Raw genomic sequence first — 19,299 nt, forward strand, 5'->3', positions numbered from 1 at the left:
ATGCTGGCTTTGGTGAGTCGTTTGTTGGGCCCTTGCTGGGCTGCTGTGCAGCTGGCATTGCTGGACTGCTGGGGGTGGTGAGTCTTGCTGGGCTGCTGTAGGTGATGGGTTCTGCTTTGCGGTCAACCGCTGGGTCGGTTGCCACTTGTGTGTGTGTTGGAGGGTCGTAAAAGGTAGTTTATTGTGGGTTGTTCTGGATAGTCCGTAAATCTGAGTTTGGTTTGGTCCAAGTGTTTTCTGCAGGTGAGTCCATTTGTGAGTTTGACCACAAACACCCTACTCCCGTCTTTGGCCAAACAGTGCCAGCAATCCACTTGGGACCTTGTCCATAGTTCAACACAAATACAGGATCATTTACCTCAATTTCGCGTGACACATTTGCATGATCATGATATGTATTCGGTTGAAGCCGCCTGCTCTCTACCTGTTCCTGTAGATCAGGGTGGACTAACGAGAGCCTTGTCTTGAGTGCCTTTTTCATGAGCAGTTCAGCGGGAGGGACCCCGGTGAGTGAGTGGGGTCTTGTGCAGTAACTAAGCAGGACTTGGGATAAGCGAGTCTGCAGTGAGCCTTCAGTTACCCTTTTCAAGCTCTGCTTGATTGTTTGAACTGCTCATTCTGCCTGATCATTGGACGCTGGTTTAAATGGGGCAGACGTGATATGTTTGACCCCATTGCGGGTCATGAATTCCTTGAATTCGGCACTGGTAAAGCACGGCCCATTGTCACTTACAAGGACATCAGGCAGGCCGTGCATGACAAACATGGCCCGTAGACTTTCAATGATGGCAGTGGACGTGCTTGCTGACATTATCACACATTCAATCCACTTGGAGTAGGCATCTACAATCACTAAAAACATTTTTCCAAAGAATGGGCCTGCATAATCGACATGAACCCTAGACCACGGTTTGGAGGGCCAAGACCAGAACCTTAGTGGCGCCTCCCTGGGTGCACTGCTTAACTGGGAACATGTATTACATTTGTGCACACAGGACTCTAAGTCTGCATCGATACCGGGCCAGCACATGTGGGATCTGGCTATCACTTTCATCATTACGATGCCTGGGTGGGTACTGTGGAGATCACTAATGAAAGTGTCCTTGCCCTTTTTTGGCATCACTACCCGATTACCCCATAGGAGGCAGTCTGCCTGTACAGACATTTCATCTCTGCACCGCCGGTACGGCTTCACTTCTTCCTGCATCTCTAACGGGACACTTGACCAACTCCCGTGGAGCACACAGTTTTTCACGAGGACAGTAAGGGGTCCTGGCTCATCCAGGTTCTAATCTGTCGGGTGAAAACAGGTGATTGCTCACTCTCGAATGCTTCTATTACCATAACTAAATCTGCAGGCTGTGCCATCTGCACCCCGGTGGTGGGCAATGGTAGCCTACTGAGAGCATCGGCACAGTTTTCTGTGCCTGGCCTGTGGCGGATGGCGTAGTTGTATGCGGACAACGTGAGAGCCCATCTCTAGATGCGGGCCGATGCATTCGTATTTGTCCCCTTGCTTTCAGAAAAGAGGGATATAAGCGGCTCATGGTTGGATTCCAATTCAAATTTGAGCCCGAACAGATATTGATGCATTTTCTTTACCCCGTAAACACACGCTAACACTTCTTTTTCGATCATACTGTCGGCCCTCTTGGCCTTAGACAGAATTCTGGATGCATAAGCAACCGGTTGTTGTTTCCCAAATTCATTAGCTTGTTGTAATACATACCCGACCCCGTATGACGACGCATCACATGCTAGTACCAAACGTTTACATGGATCACACAACACAAGCAATTTGTTTGAACATAACAGCTTCCATGCTTTCTCAAAGGCATTTTCTTGACTTTTACCCCAAACCCATTCATCTCCTTTATGCAGTAAAGAGTGCAGGGGTTCTAACAATGTGCTAAGACCCGGTAAGAAGTTACCAAAATAGTTCAGGCGTCCAAGGAATGACCGCAGCTCCATCACATTCTGTGGTCTTGGTGCATTTTTGATTGCCTCCGTCTTCGAATCGATGCGCCTGATGTCATCCGCCGCGATTCTTCTCCCCAGGAACTCCACTTCAGGCGCCAGGAAAACGCACTTCGAGCATTTTAGCCTGAGCCCCACACAATTAAGCCGACTAAGAACCTCCTCCAGGTTCTGCAGGTGCTTGACGGTGTCCCGACCTGTAACTAATATGTTGTTTTGGAAGACCACAGTGTGTGGGACCAACTTCAGCAGACTTTCCATGTTCCTCTGGAATATCGCCATGGCCGATTGAATCCCAGAAGACCTTTGTGCGTGTTGATGCAGGTGAGGCCTTTCGAAGATTCCTCTAGCTCCTGAGTCATGTAGACCGAGGTCAAGTCCAGCTTCATGAACGTTTTCCCTCCCACCAGCGTCGCAAATAGGTCATCTGCCTTTGGTAGCGGGTATTGATCTCGCAGTAAGAAACAATTGATACCTACTTTGTAATCACCACAGATTCTGATGGTGCCATCTCCCTTGAGGACTGGAACAATTGGACTGGCCCACTCATTGAATTCGATCGGCGAAGTGATGCCCTCTCATTGAAGCCTGTCCAGCTCGATCTCCACCCTCTCTCTCATCATGTAAGGTACCGCTCTCGCTTTGTGATGGATGGGTCACGCCCCCGGAATCAAATGGATCTGCATTTTTGCTCCTTGGAACTTCCCGATGCCTGGTTCGAACAGCAAGGAGAACTTGCTTAAGACCTGGGCACATGAGGTATCGTCAATGGACAAAAGCGCTTGGACGCCATCCCGAGCATTCCAGTGTATCTTTCCCAGCCAGCTCCTGCCGAACAGCGTGGGGCCATCGCTTGGTACCACCCAGAGTGTTAAATTGTACAACGCTCCGTCGTAGGAGACCTTTACGGTCACACTGCCAAATACGGGAATCAGTTCCTTTGTGTACATTTTAAGTTTGGTACAAATGGGAGTCAGGACTGGCCTTGAAGCCTTGTTGCACTGCAACTTATCAAAAGTCTTTTTACTCATTACGGTCTGGCTTGCGCCCGTGTCCAGCTCCATGGACACCAGGAGTCCATTTAATTCAACCTTCAGCATTATTGGAGGACCCTTTGTGGTAAATGTGTGCACCCCATATACCTCTGCCTCCTCTGTCTGAGGCTCTGGTTCGTCATGATCCACCGTGGATCTGTCCTCCTCTGCAACATGGTGGTTTGCAGGATTAGCAGGATTTGCAGCTCGCCTGCACATACGTTGGAGGTGTCCCATTGTTCCACAGCCCTTGCAAATGTATCCTTTGAAGCGGCATGAATGGAATCAATGATCAACCCTGCAGCGCCAACAAGGTGTCAATTGCCTTGTATTCACCACCCTTGGTGGCAGACTCAGTCATCTGCGGACGTGCAGCTACAGGCGTGTAAGTCCTGCCATGTACATTTCGATTTGAAAACAATGTTACTTTGTTCACAGTACTTGCAGCAGCACTAGTACACTGGGAAATTTGTTTGGTATTGTCACTGGTGGAGATAAACACCTGGGCTATCGCTATGACTTTACTCAAGGTTGGGGTCTCTACAGTCAAAAGTTTGCGAAGTATTACTTCATGGTCAATGCCAAGTTCAAAGAAGGCCCTGAGCATATGCTCCAAGTGTCCTTCAAATTCGCAATGTCCTGCAAGGCGCCTCAGCTCGGCGATGTAGCTCACCACTCCCTGGCCTTCAGACCTCTTGTACGTGTAGAACCAATACCTCACCATCAGAATGCTTTCCTTCGGGTTTAGATGCTCCCGGATCAATGTGCACAACTCATTGTACGACTTGTCTATGGCTTTTTCTGGAGCGAGCAGGTTTTTCATGAGGCCATATGTTGGTGCCCCGCAAACGGTGAGGAGAATCGCCCTTCATTTGGCAGCGTTCCCTTCTCCTTCCAACTCATTGGCCATGAAGTATTGGTCAAATCGCTCCACGAAGGTTTCCCAACCATCTCCCTCTGAAAATTTCTCCAGGATGCCCACAGTTCTCTGCATTGTTGCATTGGGGTTCGTCATCTGTATCTCGTCGCCAGTTGTTATGTCTTGAATAAGGAGTCAGACTAGATACTACAAGCTCAAAGTAAGTGTGACTGTAGTCCTTTATTACAGATCTCAGAGTGCCTCTCCAGCCTGTGAGTCGTCCTTATATACAGGGATCCCTTGGGACTCCAGGGGATAAGCCCTCTGGTCATTAGACATGATAATTACAGGTTTACATACATAACAAGTACTATGAACACCGCAGCACAGTGGCCACAGTGATGGAGCCTTTAATGACAGCTTTGATAGAGGCTCTGAGTTCCAACATCTCCTCTGGCTTTCAAAGCATGAAGGAGAGCATAGATAAGGACTTCCAAGCCATTGCATTACTCATACATTCTGTTCTTGGGCAGAGCAGTTGGAGTGCTGAGGTGCAGCCCCATGTGAATGGCAGTGGCATCATGGGAGATGCACAAGCTGCCCTCTCTCAGGATGATAAGCTGCCCTCTCTCCCTTGCTAGCCCTTCAAGTAGCGTACATGGTGGTGCCAGAAAGCCACTTGGTAGAGGCTTGGCTCTGATTGTATCACTTACATCTGTGCATGTGTTCCTCAGAGGTATCATGAGCCAAGAGGTCAGGTGACTAGTGTGCCACCCGATAGTTTGGGTGGAAGAGAGGCAGGATTGAGGTCTGTTGCAGTCTCTTTTCATGGGTTGCAGAAGTTGGAAGAATCCATGATCCACATCTACAACACAATGCTGGAGGTAAGTGAAGGGATGCAGAATATGCTAGTGAATATAGTAGTCCAAGAAATGTATGTGGCTTCAAGACATCAGAAGGAGGTTCTAAGGAAGTCATGCCATGCTGGAACTCCGTCCCACCCTTCTCAAGGTCTAAGGAAGGTTAAATTCATTGTAAGCATATTTAGTGGTTCATATACACTGCAGCCACTACTCAGAGACCAGCTGCTGTAGTTTGGGTTTCAGCCAGGCAGAACTGTATTTACATTGCCTGACCCTTCTCTAGCTGGAACTGTAGCAGTCTTCCTCCGGGGAGAGCTGTGCACATGCCTGGATATAACTGTGAGCAGCTATCTTCCCCAGCAGTTACCAATGTAAATGTTTAGAAAGTGGGGAGAAGAGAATCCCTGTTCTCTATCATTTAAATTGAGGTTAAGTGAAATTATAAAAGAGGGAGTTCAACAGACTCCGTAAATGTTTTGTAAATTAAGTTTGATACGCCACTGGATCTATGTAGTGTCAAACCAGAATGGTGTGAGACAATCCACTTGAAGGAGTCCCTACTGCTTTGCTGCAGAATCAAGTTGGGCCGACTCCCGATCTATATTAAATTCAGAAATTGCTGGAAACACTCAGCAGGTCAGGCAGTATCTGTGGAGAAAGAAAGAGAATTAAAGTTTCAGGTCCAGATCTATATTGCCAGTTTGGTGTTGGTGCAAATCTGAAATCACTTCACATTGATGCTAAACTTGCAGTGTAAATGCACCTTACAAACTTTTCTCTCAGAGCACTTAGCAATTATATATTTGAACCACTTCATTTTCTTAATGATAAGTGGAAACGTTACCGGAACTATAGTTTCTCTATGTCCCTGCAATTAAGATTCTTGCATGTAGTCTTATGTATGTTCTAATTCATGTCAATATTTATATTCAACAAAATAATTTAATTAAGGTGCCAATTTAACTGAATTAAGAATAGTTTACTTCACCATTAAATTGGAAAAAACAAACTATTCCTTAGTAATTTCCTGACTCCCTTTCGTTAATTGCAGCACAGTGTCACTTCTCCACAGTTAAAGCTTCTTTTGTGTTATCTGTAAAACGAGGTTTGGCCCAACTCTCTGCACTGTGCAGAGCCAAAAACACAGCATTGATTTTCAGAGAAGCAAATCTTGGTGAAGGCAGACGAGCATAGTTTACAAGCCAGTGGAGCTATTAATAGGTCTGAGTTATTTTACAATGTCAACTGTAACCAAAGCCGTTGTGTTAAAATTTGTTTGCCTGAAATATCTACAGCCACTAGTTGAGAGATCTTGCTTCAGTAAACTTTAAGCACACCAATGGAGTCAGCCGAAAACGACCAAAAGCAGCATTTTGCAGTCAGTTTATTAGATCTGCCAGCTGAAGATGACGTATTTGCTGAGGAAGAAGACACTAACGAAATTTGGCTAAAGCCAAAATCTTCCCCGCTTCCACGAAGACGGAGTTCTTCTTCAGACGAGGGGCCAGATCCTCCCCTAACTCTCAATCGAAAAGTTTCTTTTGCTGATGCATTTGGCCTGGAACTTGTATCTGTCAGAGAATATGACAAATGGGACATGCCCACTGGTACTCTCGGCGGCGAACCACAGGATGAGCGGCCACCTCTTGAAGAATGTCTGTTATTGCCACTTTTTGAGTTACCATCCTCCCCTGGGGACCTGATGCAGAAACTTTATGCCCAGAAAGTGGAACTAGAATCAACAGAGTTTCCTCCGGGTGTAACATGCATGAAAGGAGTAATTCGTGTACTAAACATATCGTATGAAAAGCTGGTGTATATCCGGATGACATTAAACCACTGGGAGAGTTACTTTGACATATTGGCTGATTATGTGGCTGATTCCTGTGACGGTGAAACTGACCAGTTCACATTTAAAATTGTGTTAGTTCCCCCCTATCGGAAAGACGGAGCCAAAGTCGAATTTGCTATCCGTTATGAAACTCGAGATGGTATTTACTGGGCAAACAACGATCACAAAAATTACGTGATTTTATGTCACAAGAAGGATGACCCGAACACAAACGAAAAAGCTCAAGAAGAACTCGATGATCGTAACTTAAAAAGCTGCCTAAAGACTTCATATGGGTGAGATGACTTTAATAATTGAGTGGACCCTAGCAAATTTAAAATTGTTTGATTTCATTTCCAACCTTTGCATTGCGCCACTTTTTCAAAAACCCAAAGGGTTAATCACCGTTTGTTATTTCCGTGACAAAGTTGTAGTTCATCGTTTTTTATAAAGAACGTTTAAAATGTTCTCTATAATCAGCATTGACGAGTTATCAAAAATAATTATTTCCCATGAAAATAGTTTTCTGCTGAGTTGGGGGGTGGTGGGGGCTCAGTGAGTTAATTTGAAAATACCACGCAGATAAAAAAAAATGGCTGTTTTTGTTGTTTAGATGTGCAATAATATATAGTGCATGTACTCTATTTCCTGTGTTCTGACAAAATGCATTACTGTGATATCACTCATATGATGCAAAGCCTCCATAGCTCGTATGCCTTTATTACCCTTTCACCCATATCATACCATCTCAATATTCGTAACTCAATGAGGTTGATGTACCACGTGGTGCGTCACTGAGCGAAGCAGACCAGAAAGGTCCGAGTTTGATCTTTGACTTGTGCTGAGTTAGTCAATCTCAACCTTGAAGGCAGTGACAATGCTAAAATTGATCTGACTAGGGAAGGAAAAAAGAGCCGAAGTTCTACTCCTGATCACTGTAATGAATCCTGCCGGACGTGTACCCGAGCACAAATAATGCGAGGACGGTTTGGGCTTTGCTGTTATATCCATGCTCAGTCATAGTCTATGCTCCACCAACGCCACCAAAAACTGATTCATTAGTCAATGATCTAATATGCTGTTTGTGGGATCTTACCTTGTGCTATATTCGCCTCCAACAGTGACAGCACTTCAAACGTAATTCATTGGCTATGAGGAGCTTTGGGATATTTTGACGATGTGAAATGTGCTATATATAAATACAAGTTCTTTATTTCTTCCTTTCAGGATAGAAGTGATAGAGAAGAACATTGGAAGGAAAGCTGGGTGAATAATTAATGTCACAGTTTGTTCAAGGCAGGGGTTCAATTTCTGGGGTTTTCTGACAATCATGAACCAGTTCGGCTTCATTGTCAGCATCAGAACTGCTGGACTGAATTACTGTTTTGAAATTTACTGCCAGCCATCTATCATCTCCTCTGCATTGGATGGAGAATAGCTGTCTGTTGCAGTTGCCAGTACTAATTCATGATGACAGAAACACAATTGTTAATAAGAAAATATAAACCCCACGTTACAAGTTGTACCTTTCTATATAAAGTTAATTTTATGGTTGGTATTTTAGCATTTGTATATAATCTACTTGCCTAGAGCACAGAACATTGATAACACAGGATATTGAGACTCTAGATAAGATGGAGGGGGACCAGGATAACACATAACCTTTGAGTTAGACATGAGCATAGGTTCCAAGAGTAGAAGCATGAGCTTATGAGGGATATGATAGAGGTTTTAAAATGATAAGATATTGGAGGTTGTCAGGTTAGATTGGCTATTTGAGATGGAGAGAGATGGCAGGACTGGAGATCAGACATATAGGGCTGGATATTAGCTCAGAGGTGGGGAGGGGGCAAGAGGCTGTTTTGAGGTCGCAAAACACAGAAGAACGGGTTTCTCGAATGTCCTGCAGTTAAATTGCAGGACAACGTTACATTTTTTTCTGTAGGTTTCCCGCCCACATGCAGCCTGATTGACAGGTGAGAAATCCTGAAATTCAAGGCCGCAGCCGAGCTGGGAAGCAAGCAGGTAGATCTAGTGGGGTGGGGTCCGTGTAGTCATGGAGGGGGGGGGGGGGGGGTCTGATTGCAGTAGAGGTTCAATCGCGGGGGGGGGATCCGATCGCAGGGAGGGGTCGATCGCAGGGGGTCCAAACACAGGGGTTGGGGGCGGTGTCTGATCACAGGGTGGTGCCAAAGGTGGGGCGTCCAATTGCGGGGGAGGCTTCCAATCATGGGAGGGGGAAGATGGTGGTTGAGGGGAGCAGAAGGTGGTTGGGGAGAGCAGAAGGTAGTCGGGAGGATCCAATTGTGGGGCAGGGCAGACGGTGGTTGGGTAGAGTATGATCACGGTGCAGGGGATATGCGAACAGGGATTAGACCTACTGTTTGTATGGAGGATAAACACCAGCAGAGACTGGTAGGGCTGAATGGCCTTTTTCCATGTTGTAATTTCTATGTAATTCTATGAGTCAAAGAGGAAGTTTCCAGAGTTTTTCCTGAACTGGCTGCTAGTTTTTTTTCTCTTTAATTATCACTTCCAGGAGATAGCATGATTAGTGGGAGGGTGATTTGAGACAGCAAATTGAAATATATACAAATGAAAGGAAACATGGAATACACATTATATGTGTTTTCTAAAACTCCATGGCATGCACCAATATGACCCATGAAGACAAATACTTGGACTCTTTACAATACTAATATTAAAATTATTTTAGAATGGGAGTAAAGTAAATTTTCAATGTTTTTAAAAAGGCAATACAAGACATCTAGACTAATTGTAACGATTAATTACAAATTAATTATATTACACTGTAGTTTGTGAAATAACTGGCAAAATATGATATACTTATATATATAAATAAAAAGAGTTAAACAAAAAAAGAAAGAATTCGATAAAATGATAAAGCATTTTTAGCATTACAATTTATATCTTTTCAGCCCAGGATATTTATCAGTAACGGTCCAGATCTTGGTAATTTGAAACAACTAGCTTTAGGTCTCTCTATGCCAGCATCTCGTGTTCACATTTTGATTGGTGAGTAAATTCTCCCATGTCATAGAGAGAGTTAACATGAGAAAATTAAACACCAGTGTTAAAGTTATACCAGAAGTGTAATAAACAGCTGAGGTTAGTTAGTATTATTAGTTAGTAATCAAAACAGTTAGTGTTGATTCAGTTAAATGTAAAGTAGATGAATTTCTTTTAGAAAATAACACTTTGGTGTATAGTATATGAGTAACAGCAGGGACAAGTATATGGCATCGTGGCAAAACCCTCGCTCCAAACACTGGCACCTGCTCGACTATAATGACCCCGAGATGCAGAATGCCTACAGCGCTTGGTCTACCCTCCAGGCCTCCATAACCAGTGCCTGCAAAGAGACGCTTGATCACTCAACCAGGAAACACCAGGACTGGTTTGATGAGAATGACCAGGAGATCCAAGAGTCAATAGATCGCAAGCTCAGGGCATTTCTGAGCCTTAAACAACAGCCCAAATCGGGAGCAGCAAGGCTGCATTATAGATGGCTTAAGGCCGAGGTCCAACAAAAAACTCAGGACCTAAAGAACAGATGGTGGATGGTGGATACAGCAGTTGGCCGACAGTCATGATGTGTGAGGATTCTTCACCACAGTCAAGGCCACCTATGGCCCAAACATCCAAGGCCCCACCCCACTGCTGGTCAAGAATGGGGAAACACTCATCAAGGATATCAAGGCAGTCAGGGCCCATTCGAAGGATCACTTCGAAGATCTCCTCAACTAAGACTCTGCCTTTGACTCGAGTGTCCTCGACTCCATCCCGCAGCATGCTACCCGCCACCACCTCAGTAAAACCTCAACACTGCATGAGATAGAAAAAGCCATAAGACAGCTTAAGAACAACAAGGCTACAGGAGCGGATGGAATCCCCATTGAGGCATTGAAGTATGGCGGAGAAGCACTGTTGGCGGTAATGCGTGACCTTATCTGTCTCATCTGGAGGGAGGAGAACATGCCGGGAGATCTCAGAGATGCAGTGATCGTGACCATCTTTAAAAAAAGGGACAAGTCCGACTGTGGCAACTACAGAGGGATCTCCCTGTTATCAACCACTGAGAAAGTCGTGGCTAGAGTCCTCCTCAACCGTCTTCTCCTTGTGGCTGAGGAGCTCCTCCTGGAGTCACAATGTGGATTTTGTCCCCTACAGGGTACAACAGATATGATTTTTACAGCACGACAGTTGCAACCAAAATGCAGGGAACAGCACCAACCCTTGTGAACTTACTTTGACCTTATAAAGGCCTTTGACACTGTAAACCATTTTGGCTGCCCCCAAAAGTTCATCACCATCCTCCGCCTGCTCCACGACGACATGCAAGCCGTGATCCTTACCAATGGATCCATTACAGACCCAATCCATATCCGGACCGGGGTCAAAGAAGGCTGCGTCATCGCACCAACCCTCTTCTCAATCTTCCTCGCTGCCATGCTCCACCCCACACTCAACAAGCTCCCCGCTGGAGTGGAACTAAACTATAGAACCAGTGTTCAACTTTCGTCGTCTCCAGGCCAGATCTGAGACCACCCCAACCTCTGTCATCGAGCTACAATACGCAGATGACGCCTGCGTCTATGCACATACAGAGGCAGAACTCCAAGTCATAGTCAATATATTCACTGAGGCGTACAAAAGCATGGGCCTGACACTAAACATCCATAAAACAAAGGTCCTCCACCAGCCTGTCCTTACCACACAGCACTGTCCCCCAGTCATCAAGATCCACTGCGCGACCCTGGACAACATGGACCATTTCCCATACCTCGGGAGCCCCTTATCAACAAGGGCAAACATTGACGACAAGATTCAACACTGCCTCCAGTGCGTCAGAGCAGCTTTCAGCCGCCTGAGCAAAAGAGTGTTCGAAGACCAGGCCCTCAAATCTGCCACCAAGCTCATGGTCTACAGGGTTGTAGTAATACCCGCCCTCCTGTATGGCTCAGAGACATGGACCATGTACAGTAGACACCTCAAGTCGCTGGAGAAATACCACCAATGATGTCTCCGCAAGATTCTGCAAATCCCCTGGGAGGACAGACGTACCAACGTTGGCATCCTCGACCAGGCCAACATCCCCAGCATTGAAGCACTGACCACACTCGCTCAGCTCCGCTGGGCAGGCCACATTGTTCCCGAAGCAAGCGCTCTACTCGGATCTTCTTCACGGCAAACGAGCCAAAGGTGGGCAGAGGAAATGTTTCAAGGACACCCTTAAAGCCTCCTTGATAAAGTGCAACATCCCCACCGACACCTGGGAGTCCCTGGCCAAAGGCCGCCCTAAGTGGAGGAAGTGCATCCAGGAGGGTGCTTGGCACCTCGAGTCTCATCGCCGAGAGCATGCAGAAAACAAGCGCAGGCAGCGGAAAGAGCGTGCGACAAACCTATCCCACCCTCCCTTACCCTCAACAACTATCTGTCCCTCCTGTGACAGGGACTGTGGTTCTCGTATTGAACTGTTCAGTCACCTAAGAACTCATTTTTAGAGTGGAAGCAAATCTTCCTCGAATCCGAGGGACTGCCTATGATGATGAAAAGCATGACATGACATGTTTAAGCAGAGGAACAGGTGACTTTGGACCTGTGGTTCCCACAGCTCTCCACTACTGGGGTTTGCCTTGTGCCATCTCTGGGTCTGTTGTAGACTAATTGATAGAGATTCATTGCTATGATTAGTCAACAACTCCATTATATTGTATCATGTGACTACAAGGATGGGAGAAGGCAAAGTAGATTGACCTTAGTCTTTTTTTGTCTAGTAATTCCAATGTTCTTATGTTCCTATGGAATTTGCATCGTAGCTAGCTGGAGAAATAAATTAATATCTATAATAGATTAAAAGTCTTGCACTGGGTGTCCAAAGTGCCCACCTGTTTCTAGCACTGATCCTTTTTAACATGGAAATCAAGATGCTATGACATAAATAGGACCCCAATCGCCACTTCAGGTAGAAACTGTGCAGTGTAAATAGTGGCCTTGGTCTCCCTGATGTTCAGTTGGAGGAACTTTTGATTCATCATTGACTTGACATCGGGTAGATGTGTGAAAGCATGGTGAAGGGAGATGGTGGAGATGTAGAGCTGGATATTGTAATATTTAGTGTGTAAGCAGGTGCAGAAGTGCAAGTAGCAATGCTAACAATGTAGTTAAAATGACAGTGTTTCCATGATTAACCAATAAAATAAAGAATTTCTGGTTGAAAAAAAACATTCAGATACCATTTGATTAAACTTTGCAAACATTATTAATTGGAATAAATATCTTCCTTGATAATACAAAAGACATGCATTTTATGCTTACCAAGTTGACAGAATATTTGGCATGGAACATAGCAGAGTGTAGTCAATTTTATTTATGGGGAAAATATATGTTTATTTTAAAGACTTGGCATCACTATGGTTGAATGGCATCCATTAATTATAGAAATATTTAATAGTCAATATGCTGGCTCCCCAATGTTCATCTTCTAGCTAGCACTAACTTATAATTGAGGTGAAGGAAACATTTTGCTAATGCTGGTTAATAGAGAATTATTCACTTTTACATCCAGTGTTAGCATTAAGAACTTGTAGTTTAGGGGAAACATAGTTTAGACACAGATTAAAGCTTCCAGTTCACTGCTCCAATAATGCAATTTAACTCCAACGTTAGAAGGATGTCTGCGTAATAGTTATTTTTCTCATGTCAGCCGTTATTCCCCATCCACCCCAATATGGCATACACGCAGCAAAAAGTGCTGCTTCCTGCACCGCAGAAGTCATGGTCGTGAGTGTTGCCAGGCCTCATTCTCAGTTTCAACCCCTATAATACTAATCCTTAGCCTAGTGCAGCTAGTGGTCTTGGTAGAACTCATGACCAGAATTTGCATAGTCATTTTTATCCTGGACCCATTCTCATTTGGTGATTTGATAATTCACCCCAACAATTTCTCTGCTGCACCCTTAATTTTCATCATCACACTGCCAGCCTTTCATTCCTAGCCTTCTTAAGAATCTCCACATCCATGCTCTCCGAAATCTCCTACACCACATACTTTGATCGAACGTCTCTGCGGTTGTGTATCTGCATTCTGTCACCAACTCTGTACATTTCATTTGCTTTCCTTATGGTATAACCTTGTCTCTCATGAACCTGTCGACTCCAACACATTAACACGCTTCTTCTCTGATATAATATTGTTTATATTTTCTACCTTCTTCATACATGCCAATGTATAAAACCCAGAAAAACTGGTACAGCTCCAAAACAGCTGTCAATGTACAATGTCCCCCCCCCACTCCCCCCACCAATGCCCCCACCCCCGTCCACTACCACCACCAAACTCCCCCAGTCTCCCAAAGAATCCAACCTTGAAACCTCATTTTATCGCCCATCTCCGCCATCAATCTTTCCAGACTCATTGCTTTAATGATGCCAACATCCTGTTCCCATGATCATAAGAGCTGCAGGGGCCATTTTAGTGCCATATGTAAAACTTTCATATTGGATTTGCAATATCTTTGTGTGTCGGCTACAAACAGGATGTCCTTTCATAGTGCGCAACAGAAATATATTCCAGTGAAAAAGTAGGGCGTTAAGAGAAGGGATAACCAGCTGTGGATAACCAAGGAAATAAAGGACAGTATCAAATTAAAAACCAATGCGTATAAGGTGGCCAAGGTTAGTGAGAAACTAGAAGATTGGGAAAATTTTAAACGACAGCAAAGAATGACTAAGAAAGCAATAAAGAAAGGAAAGATAGATTACGAAAGTAAACATGCGCAAAACATAAAAACTGACAGTAAAAGCTTTTACCGATATATAAAACGGAAAAGAGTGACTAAAGTAAATGTTAGTCCCTTAGAAGATGAGAAGGGGGATTTAATAATGGGAAATGTGGAAATGGCCGAGACCTTAAACAATTATTTTGCTTCGGTCTTCACAGTGGAAGACACAAAAACCATGCCAAAAATTGTTGGTCACGGGAATGTGGGAAGGGAGGACCTTGAGACAATCACGATCACTAGGGGGGTAGTGCTGGATAGGCTAATGGATCTCAAGGTAGACAAGTCCCCTGGTCCTGATGAAATGCATCCCAGGGTATTAAAAAAGATGGCGGAAGTTATAGCAGATGCATTCGTTATAATCTACCAAAATTCTCTGGACTCTGGTGAGGTACCATGGGATTGGAAAGCAGCTAATGTAACGCCTCTGTTTAAAAAAGAGGGCAGACAAAAGGCAGGTAACTATAGGCCGGTCAGTTTAACATCTGTAGTGGGGAAAATGCTTGAAGCTATCATTAAGGAAGAAATAGCGGGACATCTAGATAGGAATAGTGCAATCAAGCAGATGCAACATGGATTCATGAAGGGGAAATCATGTTTAACTAATTTACTGGAATTCTTTGAGGATCTAATGAGCATGGTGGATAGTGGTGTACGGATGGATGTGGTGTATTTAGATTTCCAAAAGGCATTCGATAAGGTGCCACACAAAAGGTTACTGCAGAAAATAAAGGTACCCGGAGTCAAAGGAAATGTATTAGCATGGATCGAGAATTGGCTGGCTAACAGAAAGCAGAGAGTCGGGATAAATGGGTCTTTTTCGGGTTGGAAATCGGTGGTTAGTGGAGTGCCACAGGGATCGGTGCTGGGACTACAACTGTTTACAATATACATAGATGACCTGGAAGAGTGGACAGAATGTAGTGTAACAAAATTTGCAGATGACACAAAGATTAGTGGGAAAGCGGGTTGTGTAGAGGACACAGAGAGCCTGCAAAGAGATTTAGATAGGTTAAGCGAATGGGCTAAGGTTTGGCAGATGGAATACAATGTCGGAAAATGTGAGGTCATCCACCTTGGAAAAAAAACAGTAAAAGGGAATATTATTTGAATGGGGAGAAATTACAACATGCAGCGGTGCAGAGGGACCTGGGGTCCTTGTGCATGAATCCCAAAAAGTTAGTTTGCAGGTGCAGCAGGTAATCAGGAAGGCGAATGGAATGTTGGCCTTCATTGCGAGAGGGATGGAGTACAAAAGCAGGGAGGTACTGTACAGGGTATTGGTGAGGCCGCACCTGGAGTACTGAGTGCAGTTTTGGTCACCTTACTTAAGGAAGGATATACTAGCTTTGGAGGGCATACAGAGACGATTCACTAGGCTGATTCCGGAGATGAGGGGGGTTACCTTACGATGATCGACTGGGTCTTTACACATTGGAGTTCAGAAGGATGAGAGGTGATCTTATAGAAACATTTAAAATAATGAAAGGGTTAGACAAGATAGGCAGAGAGGTTGTTTCCACTGGTCGGGGAGACTAGAACTAGGGGGCACAGCCTCAAAATACGGGGGAGCCAATTTAAAACCGAGTTGAGAAGAAATTTCTTCTTCCAGAGGGTTGTGAATCTGTGGAATTCTCTGCCCAAGGAAGCAGTTGAGGCTAGCTCACTGAATGTATTCAAATCACAGATAGATAGATTTTTAACCAATAAGGGAATTAAGGGTTACGGGGAGCGGGCGGGTAAGTGGAGCTGAGTCCACGGCCAGATCAGCCATGATCTTGTTGAGTGGTGGAGCAGGCTCAAGGGGCTAGATGGCCTACTCCTGTTCCTAATTCTTATGTTCTTACGTTCTTATGTTCTTACGTTCTTATGTTCTTATGTTCTCTCCCCACAGTGAACCAGGCATTCTAACCCCATATCAGTCATCTGCACCCAGAAGCTCTCACCTCTATTCTCTAGCAGACATACCCAACTGCCCCATCCCTACACTGGCTGGAATTTTCCTCAAATTAAGTGGGTAGGTTGGAATGTGGGGGCAGTTTTAGTGTTAAAAATTGAATTCCTGACCTGATCCAACCTGCCCACTTCTGGTTTTAACAGGTGGAACGGGCGTAGGATGGGGATTGGGCAACCAACCTGCTCCCAGTGGGTGGTACACCAATTTAAATAGTACAATGAAGCTAGAAGTCTCTTTTTTAGCCTCCATTTTGAATTTAATGCCATGTGTTTCATGAAATCCGGCTTTATACCTACCTCCTGGATAAAGGGTCGCTACATAACCCACCGCCCCGCCCCCTCCCCTCCCCTCCCGCCCCGATCGGAGATCATCCACGAGGCCTCCGATTGCGTTCCCAGGCCTACGTTCCTCACCACGGGGCCTTCCCCTCCCACTCCACCGATGATGCTGAGGCCGGTCATAAGCCTCTGGTGGCTGGCCCTGATCCTCTCTGCCCCCCGCTCTCCCTGATCCATGCAGCCCCCACACCCCCCCCGCAGATCCCCGATCTCCTCCCCCCTGCTGATCCCTGATCTCCCCCCCTTTCCCCTCCCCCCGCTCTCCCCCCTCCGCCGATCCCCTCCATTTCCCGATTCCCAACTGACCCCCAATCTTCCAATCCCCACCCACTATCCCCAATGCTCCAACCCCCACCGATCCCCGACTTTCCCCTGCGATCCCTGATCCTCCCCTGCCATTACCTGACCCCCACCCCCCTCGATCCCCGACCGAGCCAACCATTTCTTGACCACCCCCTCCGATCCCTGACCAAGACAACCATTCCCCAGACCACCCTCCGATCCCTGACTGAGCCAGCCGCTCCCCTCCCCTACCCCCCCCACCCCCCGACAGAGCCAGCTGTTTCCTTTCCCAGACTGACCCCTCGCTTCCTCTCCGCAACTGAGGCCTACACACCTGTAGCCAGCCAGCCCCTCAATCTGGCAGGCTGCGGTCGGAAATCCAAGACTTCATATGTAAATCAGGCCCTGCTGTTAAAGTTGGCAGGGCCTGCGGCAAAACCGGCCTCCCGTGTTCCCCGTCCGCCTCGGAGGCGCCAACCAACCCGCCTACCTGGACAAAATTCCGGCCATTGTGTCAATCCCACCCCGACGCTCTGACGCCAGCAGCTGCTGCAGTGTCCAACAAACACTGTTTACTTGCACCTACCTTAAATTAGCGGCTGAGGAAAATCAAAGGAACATGCGCCCCCAATGCATCTGTAAGTAGCCGGAATATTTTTATATAATGTAGCGACTGTGGCAATTAGGGAAGTTTAAATCCTGTGTTGATTTTTGTCTGCAAACATTGACAAAGGACAAAGGACTCAAAATGCTTCGAGCTAAGGATCTGCCTGGATGCAATAGGTAATGTCTTTGCTCCAAGTCACTTCCTGCTGCCTTGTCTAGTTGCTACTTAGAGCATTCTGACATAACCCAGATATATGTGCTGTTGGAGGAATAGAAAAGCAGATTTTTGTCAGCAAATACTGCCATGTGGCAAGTGCCTTAGAAATGCTGACTGGCAAAATGTGAACTGTTGGAATCTAAGCTTCTTTTAGGTCGTCATCTACCATTCCCTAACCAAGAAGGTTGGCAAGTGACATTTTCTGAGGACTTTATTGATGTCATCCAGTAAAAATATTAACATGTAGATTAAGAACTTAGAACATAAGAATGAGGCTCCACACTTGGCTCCAGTTCTCGGTCACCCACACAGCACAAACTCTTTGTACCGCTGTCTCTGGCAGTGTATAAATTCCTGCTCCTCCGAGGCATGGCTTTTTTAAGCTCGCACCTAAACCTGGCTGAGCCACTATCAACCTTTAAACCTCTTGGCTTCACTATCACATCTGAGAGCCCCCATGTCAAGCAATGGTAAATATAGTCTTTGTAATGTCCTTACACACTACTATAAATTCACACGAGGCACATTCTGCAGACAAGGTCACTCTGTGACCTGAACCTTTATTCACAGGACCAAGAAATGATGACCCTGTGTGGGACCTCCCTTTATATACCTGGATCACCAGGTGAGGAGTATCTCCCACAAGTTCACCCTCTGTGGTCAAGGTGTGCATTTCTTAGGTGTATACAGTATGCAGTGTTGTTATGAAGGTTACAGTTACATGAAAGTTACATACATGACATCACCTCCCCACCCCCACCCCCCAACGTCTTATAGGGTCAAAGATTATGTCTTTCAGGCGTTCGACACTCTCTCGTGGAGCGCTGTAGTTGGGGCTCTGGTTGTTGAGCCTTGGCATGCGTTTCTGTCACCTGTGGTGATTCCGGCTCGTCCGGGCTGGTTGCAGGGACTGTGCATGCTGCAGAATGTGCTTGTTGCTCGTTCACTGGCGGTGGTGTGGGCAACATCTCATGATCTTCGTCAGGTTACTCAGTGTCCATGCTGAACCTTTTTTTTACTTGGTCCAGATGCTTGCGGCATATCTGTCCATTGTTAAGTCTGACCACTATGACCCTATTCCCCTCTTTGCCATTTATGGTATCCTCAAGCCACTTGGGACCCAAAGCGTGATTAAGAACAAATACAAGGTCATCGATTTCTTTGCATCTTCCCTTTGAGTTACGGTCATGGCACTCATTTTGGGACTGGCGCTTGCCCTCAACAATGTCTGACAGGACAGGATGAATGATACGTCCTTAGTATATAGTATAAATGCACACAAGGCCCATGCTTGAGAGAAAGTCAGTCTGTGACCTGTCCTTTATTCCTTCGCACTCAGGTGATGGAAGTGGGTGGAGCTTCCCCTTTTATACCTGAAGGTCCAGGTCAGGAGTGTCTCCCACAAGTTCACCACCTAGTGGTCATTGTCCTCGCAGTGTACAACTTAGGTCAGATTATACATGGGTTACAATGCTGGTTGAATACATGACACACTCTCCCTCCCTCCCCCCTCTCTCTCTCTCCCCTCCCTCC

General features: G+C 45.7%; 1 protein-coding gene across 1 annotated transcript in view; it reads left to right on the forward strand.

Annotated features, from left to right (window-relative positions):
• The first annotated feature begins 6,027 nt into the window (after positions 1-6,027).
• The window catches only part of LOC139280723 (protein phosphatase 1 regulatory subunit 3A-like), a 53,613-nt gene continuing 40,341 nt past the window's right edge, over positions 6,028-19,299 (forward strand). Inside the window, exon 1 of the mRNA XM_070900372.1 lies at positions 6,028-6,860. Within this exon, the coding sequence (XP_070756473.1) occupies positions 6,073-6,860 (788 nt within the window). The 5' untranslated portion in view covers positions 6,028-6,072. The remainder of the gene's footprint in view (positions 6,861-19,299) is intronic.

This window comes from Pristiophorus japonicus, chromosome 15 (assembly GCF_044704955.1).
Source record: "Pristiophorus japonicus isolate sPriJap1 chromosome 15, sPriJap1.hap1, whole genome shotgun sequence".
NCBI lineage: Eukaryota > Metazoa > Chordata > Chondrichthyes > Pristiophoridae > Pristiophorus > Pristiophorus japonicus.